This window comes from Sinocyclocheilus anshuiensis, unplaced genomic scaffold (genome assembly GCF_001515605.1).
Source record: "Sinocyclocheilus anshuiensis isolate Anshui unplaced genomic scaffold, SAMN03320099.WGS_v1.1 scaffold964, whole genome shotgun sequence".
Classification (NCBI taxonomy): domain Eukaryota; kingdom Metazoa; phylum Chordata; class Actinopteri; order Cypriniformes; family Cyprinidae; genus Sinocyclocheilus; species Sinocyclocheilus anshuiensis.
The window spans coordinates 625,361-635,412 of NW_015552666.1; the positions used below are offsets into that span (position 1 = coordinate 625,361).

Genomic DNA, 10,052 nt, shown 5'->3' on the forward strand with positions numbered 1-10,052 from the left:
GTGTTTCCAAACTACAAATGCTAGTAGTGATGGATGTACAATCTGCCAATATCAGAATCGACAAACTCATACACTCCCGCTGTGATAGTACCTGCAGTTTACATCCTCACACATGTATGTGGATGCACACATATGCAGTAGTCCAACATGCAGTATTACTGACAGAACAGATTCACATCAACCTCACAGTTTTGCACACCTCATAATCAGTGTTGATCAATTTGCTCAGCTCTTTGGTCTTTGTCTTTTACATTTTAGTGGTATAAGTAGTTGTCGTTTTTTTTATTTTTACATTTTGTTTATACTTTATTTTTTTAATGGTGAAAGCTGGTAACCATTGCATTAAGATGTGTGAATGTTTGAAGATGTTCAGTTCGACCTTTGAGGAGATGTAGCAGGAGCTGTCTAACACCTGTTTGACTTAGAATGGACCGATTTTGGTTTAAAAAATACTGAACGTTTCTGCACAATAAAAGGCATCATCAGTGATATGAGCTGTGTGAAGAGTTTTCAGAATATAAACCCATCTTATATTGCTGATTAAAAGGAGAGTTTAACATTTATCATGCAGTTGTACAAAAAGAAGCTCTCAAGTTTATCATGAATGTGACATTTAAACTTGGAAGAAAAAAAATCTGGGAAAATCTTTAGCAAATAACGTCTTAAATTTTGAGCAGTTCCTTGCACAAAGCAATTATACCGTTTCAGAAAACATGAGTCGTAACTACTTTTGGAGATAATTCGATCTTTTTGGAGCTTCACAGTCATAGTCACTACTTTCATTGTAAAACAAAAAACAAACTGTACTTTCCATTAAAATAAAGTCATACAGGTTTTGAGCAACATGAGAGAGAGGATGATGTTGAATTTTCATTTTTGCGTGAACTATCCTTTTAAGACTGAATAGCAGTATATCATTCATTCACTAGTTGGCAATATTTATCTTTCAGACTGAAAAAAAAAGCATACCAAGAATGATAACTAAAAAGATAACTGTATTAACATCCACACCAGCACATGATAACGTTCTTCTTATTATTATTATTATTATATGCAGTTCTGTCATCTGCTGTTTTAAAGGCTCAAACTTGTTAAAGTCAGGTGGATTCTGATTGGCTGTCAATGATTTTATGGTCTATCATCGCCCATCTTCCATGTTTTATCGACCTCTTATCTCACAGTTTTGACTTTTTTTTCCCCTCAGAATTGTGATACAAACTTTGAAATTTGCAGTTACCTTTTTTTATTTTTTCTTCCGTGGTGGAAACAAAAACGATTGCGAGACGTAAACTATAGGCTAGCTATAATCTATAGATAATATATATATATATATATATATATATATGATAGAATAGAATAGATTATCTGAAAAGCTATAGATAATAGCTTTTCGGATATTTGTGGAAAAGTCAGAATTATGAGATATAAACTCAGAATGGCAAGAAAAAATATGAGTTATATATGAGTTTATATCTCACAATTCTAACTTTTTTCCCTTACATTTCTGTTTATATCTATTTAATTCTGTTTCTGAAACAGGCTTCCATATTATCATTATATGGTGCGGTATGAATAGGCCTTAACAATAATGACAGACGACGTTAGAATCACTATCAGAACAATCAAAAAAAAACATTGACAGCCAGTCACAATCGACGTTCATTGACCAAGTTTAAAAAGGGTATGATGCGACACTATGGACCACACAACAGCCATTCAGAAGAGTTTCTTTCTGTTTGCATGCTCCCTCACACTTGCTGCGGTTGACGAACACAAGGTGTTCTTATACGTAGATACCATCAATAATGTCTAAACAGTCCTTTTCTTTAAGTTTTGTTTAGGGAGTCCACTTGTCTTCTAAGGTAAACACAGGACCACTAAAACATGTAGGCAGCGAGAGTTTCCCCAGCCAACACATTCAAACACCTTCACATACCCCTAATTTGGTATAGTCTTGTATTGCTTATTGGGAGAGAGTTAACTATACTAAAATGGAAGTGGTTGGTACAACAATGCCCTACAAGGCAACCCATACTCCCCCCCACACACAGAGTACACCCACACTCACAGCTCTGACATAGACAAATAAACTAAATCAAAGATCATTCTGAATATTTATTATGATACACAGCAGACGATAAAGAGGGATGTCAAATGACTTACAAACATTTAGACAATAGGTTAATAAAAATAAAAAAAACTACAATTAAGAGCCAATCAAAATGTCCCTCACAGTTTAAGACAAACGGGCTGAATACAATAACTGCTGGATTGAATGGCTGAATGGAAGGTATTCAAGCAAACCTATGAACAACAGTGGAAGTTTTTGGAATGAAATGAGCCATAATTCTCCAGAAATATGATAAAAGGCACTTAAGGAAAAAAGAAAAGAAAAAAAAAAGCTTAAATGGAAATGAAAAATCACATACATGGGGGGCCTGACGGACAAAAATAAAATAAACGTGTTTGAATTCTTCAACCGCTCATGACCATCCTTACGAGTTCTGTGGAAGAAAGAAAAAACAAGAATAACTATGAGGCAGTGATCCAAGAAAATTCAACACCGTAGATCAGCAAATGTTGCCATGGACACTACACGTGAAGTTCTAGATACTTCTAGACCCATAAAAGCCACAGATCGTACTAAAACAACAGACTTCATGTGTAGCTCAGTAACATTTCCCTGCAACAACAGGAGGTGAAATGCAGAAGCCCCAGGATGATTTGAAGGAAAAGGGGAGGAAAAGAGATTGTCCAGGCCTAAAGACAATTAGAACGAGTTAGCATACCTTATAAAGGCATGGGGAGAACAGATACATACACAAGTACTAAACAGATAGAAAGCAGGAACAGCAATGTAACAGGACTGGAAACTAGAATCAACAATACACCTCTTTACAAAGCCTCCTAAGGTAACAACAAATGTTCAAATTACAAAGTAGGAGATTCTATAACGGATAGGGCTGCGTGTTTACACAAATTTCACAAGCTTGCAATTTGATTAAATAATTATCTTGAATAAATTTGATTTGATATTGATTCATTAGGATATATCAGGTACATGTCAATTTTTCAAGGAAAAACCTCTCATAATTAATGCTCTAAGCTATACAGGGAACCCTGTCAAGTTGGTACATTACTATATTAAAGGTCAAATAATAGCCTTTCAAAATTAAGGTAAATGTAACATTATGTGACATATTGTTTACAAGCTGTTTTATTGACGTCTTTCCATGATAGATGATTTGTTCGTGCTTCAAATGAAAACAGCATAGACCAAAAGATCAATTCTTGGGATTTGATAAGTGTTATGGGTTCATCAAAATGAGATATTGACTAAAATCGAGAAATTTGTATTTTTAACTCAGCCCGAATCCACTACACTGGCACCGTTTTAGCCTTTAATATGATGCTGAAAGTCATTTTTCTTTCACAATACCATCAGCTTCCATACACTCTATGGCTACACTTAATGACCAAAATCTGTGTATTGAACATATTTAAGTGGATTGATAACTGTATTTGGCTGTATTGTGTGTATATGGCCTATAAAAACTAGTGCAAGCAAAAGGGATTTGAATATACAATATAAAAATTGTAACATGTATTTCAGAATAAAGTGGAATGACTTGTTTGGGGGGAGGTGGGCATCAGGGTGAGCAAATTTAGCATCATCATGGCAACAGTGGGATTCAGGAGACGCCTATGCACATGCAGAAATGCTACATGCTACGCTACAGCCAGGGGACGCAGTAGAGAGGGAGCTGCAGGAGACAAGAATGAGTCAAAACAAACAGAGGACCATCCGTACCCTCTCCTCAACCAGCCATAATGTGGCGTACAAATGCTGTCAGAAGGAAAGGCAAATGGATTAAACACGGACTTCAAAACTTTTGCTGTAGTCTTGATGTTCAGAGAAGAAAAAAAGACACATATGTGATTGTTGTACCTTCATAATTGATGCAGCCATTAGCATCCTCATGTCCTGCCAAGAGCGTCTCCACCTCTTCCTCTGTCATCTTCTCACCTATCATAAAACACGGGCAAGCTGCATCAAATTCTTCTCAAAAACGATTTTTCATTCTGTTTTCAACAAAGTCATTCTGAACAATTTGTTGGTGTTTAGTCTCTTTAGGATTGAAAGGACTGATATTTTATTCAACAAAAAAAAAGTGTCATTCGATACAAATTCAAATCTTAAAAATATATATTTAAAATAAAACGGTTCTTGCAGATAATATATTAAATAAAATGCCATTTAAGTGTACTTAAACACTCATGAAAATCTTCAACACTTACGTACAATGCAATAATGTTCAAATTAAAACTTTCTCTTCAAGGTACATTTTAAATCAAGAATTACAGATGCACAATTATTTGAGGTGTTGACTAACATACTAAAGTACATGTAAAGTACTTCATTATACTTTTAACTGTAGTGAGTTACCATACTACATTTTAAGTTAATATGTTTTAAACGTACTAAATTGCAGCTTCATCATTACAAATGTCTCAATATAAATTACATAATATATTAGTTTTCCATAAATGCCCGTCAGTACATTCAGCAGAACACATTAACCATGTTTTAAAGGGGTCATATGATGCGATTTCAAGTTTTCCTTTCTCTTTGGAGTGTTACAAGCTGATTGTGCATAGATAAGATCCCTGAAGTTGCAAAGACTAAAGTCTCAAAACCAAAGAGATATTCTTTATCAAAGTTAAGACTCTGCCACGCCCCCCTAAAACGGCTCGTTCTAACACGCCCCCACATACCTCACTATGTGGAAATATTAGCATAATGCTGCCCAAATGTGCACGCAAAAGCATGTCAACATATTCTGTTACACCAAATACACAAAATAATGATCTTTAAAAAAAGCATCATATCACCCCTTTAAAGACAATAGAAGTAATAACACCTACTTAAGTGGGTCAAATAAAGCACTCTAAAGATCAGCTAATTGCACCATATACAAACTATAATGCATTTTCATTGAATTGCGATTAAAGTCCAATTAAGTGTCTAAAAACATTACATTCAGTTTGCACTTGAGCAATTCTTTTACAGCATATTATTTCCGTCATAATTACTCTTTTTAAAAGTATGCTAACGTGTAAGCAGCTTTAGAAAGAATAGCATTCTTTCTCAGAGATGACAATAGCAGAAAAAAAAAATCCTAAGTGGAAGAAACTTTGAAAATGATCAAAGAAAGATAGTATTGTACATTACTGTACTGTAATATCATTCTAAAAGAAGCAGTGACTCTTTACCCAGCGTAGTTAGGACATGTCGTAGCTCAGCGCCCATCACCGTTCCATTTCCCTCTTTGTCAAACACACGCAGCCCCTCCACAAAGTCCTCAAAGGAACCCTGATCCTTGTTCTTAGCGATGGCCTGCAGCATGGGCAGGAACTGCTCGAAGTCCAGCATTTTCATGTTCATATCTGAGAAAAAGGACATTAAAAATCACTCTTATTTTCATTCATGCCAACATCTTAACTCACTAAGAATTAAGCCAAAAATTATTACTTTATCATTGAACTATAATTGTGGAGAATACAGACACATTTAGATTAAATCAGTGGGACTGTTTGAAGTGAGTCTGAGTGCATTTAGACTGATTAAAGGTAAAAAAAAAAAAAAACAGTATAGCTTATTGATCAGGGGAAGAAACAGTGTCATATGGGTTTGGAACAACATGAGCGTGAGTAAATGACAGACTTTTTTATTTTTGAGTGAACTATCCCTTTAAATGAATGGGACGAGGCTTTCAAACATTGTTATTTTCAGTCAATAAATCTGGCATGATTCAACCTTCCATATACTGACAACATTTAACATTAATATCATTTCCTGTTCTAAAACAAGTCAATAAATGCATATTTTTTAGCAAATAATACAGGCCAATGCATGCCTAAAAGTCACAGAAGCCAAAGACAGGCCTGACCTTCATTACTGGGGTTGCCCAGGACTTTGAGGACCTCTGCATTGACAGGGTTCTGCCCCAGAGCACGCATCACATCCCCACACTGATTGTACATTATCTTCCCATCTCCTGTTCGGTCAAACAGGAGGAAGGCCTCCTTAAACTCTGTTAGCGAGAGAATGAGAGTGAGAAAATGCATTAGGCGGGGGATGCAGAAAATTATTTGTAGTTATGTGACCTGAAAATGACAATGAGTAAAAATTCATGTGATTTATTCTAGCAACAAGCACATCTTAATATAAAATCATTAGGCTTCTAGTTCATGCTTGAGGCTTTGAGATCACTATCATAGCACTTGGCAGAGCAGCTTACAGGAATGCGATGCTTCCCGGGCCACCCTGAGTCAAACTTAACACACACACACTTACTGTGATTAACCATATATGGGCAGAAGAGAGAACAAGCACTACATCAACAGGAATATGACACACTGTACACCATGTAATCCACCGTTTAATGTATGAGATTTTAATTTTTTTTAATAAACAAGGGGGGATACTACATAACAGACAACACAATAATTAAAAATGTGTTAAAAAGAATATACCAAAGGGACACAAGAATGGTACTGAACATCTTTGCTGTTATTGTTGTCTTTAGCTTGTTAAAATTTAAGCACAGCAGTTTATCATGAAGGAAGTGATAGATCTGATTTGTTGTTATTTGTAAGGAGAAAGTTATGTTGCCTATACTCTCTCTGGAGTCTCTTGACTTGATTGGTAAACACGCAAAATTTAATAAAGCACAATAAGACTTGTTTTGCTCATGAACAACTCTGTGTTATGAAGTAAGCATGAAATAAAACGTTACACTATCAATTTAATAAATGTTGATCTTATTGTGAATGATTCATTATGACACATAGCACACGATACCACGCCACCTCTGCTAAAATATTTGTAAAACAGATCATATTATTATTATTTTCTTGAATTCAACAACGCCAATCAATTTTCACATTGACACATTCCAGTAGCAGCAGCTTCCGGTCCTTCAAACGCGACGCATCTGTAAACTGCCTGCACTTCAACCTCAGCATGTCAGCACCAGAAATGAATACAAAAGAAACCTCCTCATGTTTCTGTTAGGTTTGGACACTAGGTACAGCGAGCACAAGCATGTACACCTTATCAAGCCCATCTGAGAGCTAAGCATTGACTGCACATCTGTCAGCCAGTTTAACTGATGTGCAGGCCTACGTTTATTTTGCATTAATCGGCAAAACAAACGCAAATATATAACCACGACGAAATTCATAGCATCATAATATTTAAATAGTCAACATTTATTACTCACCACAAATCTGGTCCTCTGTGAAGTCAGACTGTCCATGCCAGGATTAATGGAGAAGAGAAGATCAGCGTTAAAACAGAAGATGCATTGGTTTGTTATTCTAAGGATTCTAAGATGATCCTACAAAATAAAACACACAGAGCAAACCAAGGCACATTTGAATATTAAAGGCGTGAGATATTGGACTGAGAGCAGAGCTTGGTGGCATAAATACCTTATGATTGGGGTATCAATGTCATGTCCGTATTGGTAAACTGACTGCATGACTAATAGGCGTTGCCTGCATTATAGTGAAAATGAGAGATGGCTGGCTATGATAATGTACTTACCATGACTGCAGCGTTTGAGGATGGAGCGAGAGAGCGTCGGTACGAGCGCTGTGTGAATTACAGTATGGGCGCACACTCTCTGCCACACCGCTATATTCACGATGACGTCATGTCAGCTCGATTCAAGCCGAATCGGCCAATCAAATAGTGCGGCGCTGGTTTCCCTCTACTGTCATTACCGGTGTGTCATAATTATAAGCGCAAATAAAGAAACTTTGAATACCGTAATGCAGGGTTTTGCGAAGGACCTGCAGGAGTTGGTAAATTGATGCACATGAACATTTACGCATTTGGCCTATTGGCAGACACTTTTTATCCAAAGCGATCGACTTACATTCAACGTACACATTTGATCAGTTCTTTATACTGTCCCAGGGAATCAAACCCATGACCTCGACGTTGGTAGCTGCTTGCATTACTGTTTTGGCTACAGATGAAAAGCTAATATTTAAATCGAATGTAAAATTAAAATAAATAAATAGGGACTGCAGAATTAATTGAAGTAAAAAATTAAAAAATCACGATATCAGTTAGTGTGCTTATCAAATAAAAGACATAATTATTTAATTAAATAAGTAAGCAGTTGAGCATTGAAGCGCGGAACTGTTCATTCACAGAGAGAGAGCAAGCGCAAATCCTGGCAGCGGCAGGTCGCAGCGCCGCTTCCGGTGGCATCCCCAGCTGCCACTGGCAGCTGCCAGAGTTCGTGGCAGCGGCCACGGTCTTTCTCGCCGTTTCTGCTGTTTGCTCGGTAAAACTACACTGTACTCAGTGGCGTGCGGTGATGTTTTTTTTAAATGATGATGCAAAGTTCCCGCAATTGTATTATTATTATTATTATACATTTTTATGTATCAGTTGCCATAGTTCTTGCCAGTAGTCAAAGGCAGCTGCCAGAGTTCGTGGCAGCTGCCACGGTCTTTATATATATTATACATACATAGCACCAAATCACAAACTGACTTATCTCGTGACACTCTACATACATGTATGTAAGGGCACTTTACAACATTAACTGCAGAGACCCAACATTCCCTCATTAGCAAGCACTTGATGACAGCAGCAAGAAAAAAGTTTCCATCTCTCTAGAGGGCTGGGTGAAAAAAACATGGCTCATAGCATTGTATTGATGATGTTCTCTGTCTGCATGGTATAAAACTATTTTTCCATTTTCTTCTTTGCATATTACCCTAGACAGAAGACATAATACAGCGACTGGAAAGAATCATATCTGTGCCTGGAACTGCAGCTGAGAAGCAGATGTTTCTAACAGAAGTGATTTTGCCTGAGGTGAGCTATAGAGATGTGTACTAAATTAACAATTAGAATAGGAATTTAATTTAAAGCAAAGAAATTGATAAGCAAGTGATGGCTTTGAGGCCTCTAAAGCTACGGGTGTCAATATAATTTGAGGAGCAACAATCAGAGATTATATACCAAGTACAATAAAATGGAAGCATGACTTCACACTTCTTCTTTAATTGTTGGCTTCCAAACTGCAGTACTTCAGTATAAGTAGCAACTTAATTGAAAAGATTAAACTGAAACCTTAAATGTGGTTAAAGTTGTCTGTTTGTCACATTAAAATTAATACTGTACATTTCTTAGGTTCTGATTTATTGGTTGCAAACCAATGTCAATATGTGCCGATATATGGCCGAATCTGTGCTTCTGAAGTGCACATCTTTCGAAGGAAAGAAAAGGTAGAGGATATTTTTTCATTGTGGGTGTTCATACTTACTCTTTGTATAACATCTCTAAATACATTCTTCCTGTCATGACATTAGGAGATTTCCATGTCAAGCTGATGCCATTGTAATTAGGTACCGATTTTCTTTCCCCCCCCAGTGTTGCAGAGATCAGAACAGGTGAGGACTATTATTATACATTTTTATGTATCAGTTGCCATAGTTCTTGCCAGTAGTCAAAGGCAGCTGCCAGAGTTCGTGGCAGCTGCCACGGTCTTTATATATATTATACATACATAGCACCAAATCACAAACTGACTTATCTCGTGGCACTCTACATGTATGTAAGGGCACTTTACAACATTAACTGCAGAGACCCAACATTCCCTCATTAGCAAGCACTTGATGACAGCAGCAAGAAAAAAGTTTCCATCTCTCTAGAGGGCTGGGTGAAAAAAACATGGCTCATAGCATTGTATTGATGATGTTCTCTGTCTGCATGGTATAAAACTATTTTTCCATTTTCTTCTAAAATGTATAATAATAATCATAATCATAATCATAATCATTTTAAAAAACACCACCGCACGCGGCATGCCACTTAGTACAGTGTAGTTTTACCGAGCAAACAGCAGGAACGGCGAGAAAGACCGTGGCAGCTGCCACGAACTCTGGCAGCTGCCTTTGTATGGCGTTATTTTAATGACAAATGTCGAGAGCGCATTATTGTAGCGCGAAAGCACATTAATACA

The 10,052-nt window shown here is 36.7% G+C and overlaps 1 protein-coding gene and 1 long non-coding RNA gene across 2 annotated transcripts; one reads left to right on the plus strand and one right to left on the minus strand.

Moving 5' to 3' along the window:
- Positions 1–2,102: 2,102 nt before the first annotated feature.
- LOC107667405 (myosin light polypeptide 6-like) lies at positions 2,103–7,719 on the minus strand. The gene is made up of 6 exons (XM_016459080.1): positions 7,613–7,719; positions 7,287–7,314; positions 5,952–6,095; positions 5,275–5,448; positions 3,950–4,027; positions 2,103–2,504 (listed from the first exon to the last, which is right to left on the minus strand). Exons 1-6 carry the CDS (start codon positions 7,613–7,615, stop codon positions 2,476–2,478), a joined length of 456 nt encoding a protein of 151 aa, XP_016314566.1. The 5' UTR covers positions 7,616–7,719; the 3' UTR covers positions 2,103–2,475.
- A 1,117-nt stretch (positions 7,720–8,836) lies between these two features.
- Positions 8,837–9,488, plus strand: LOC107667343 (uncharacterized). Its single transcript, XR_001631779.1, has 3 exons — positions 8,837–8,902; positions 9,221–9,315; positions 9,461–9,488. It is a non-coding gene; the product is annotated as an uncharacterized LOC107667343 (long non-coding RNA).
- The last annotated feature ends 564 nt before the right edge of the window (positions 9,489–10,052 follow it).

Coding starts and splice junctions, on each gene's coding strand:
- LOC107667405 (XM_016459080.1), bottom strand. Junction 6,096..7,286: donor CACAGAGGACCAGATTTGTG/GTGAGTAATAAA, acceptor TCTCGCTAACAG/AGTTTAAGGAGGCCTTCCTC. Junction 4,028..5,274: donor ACATGTCCTAACTACGCTGG/GTAAAGAGTCAC, acceptor GTTTTATGATAG/GTGAGAAGATGACAGAGGAA.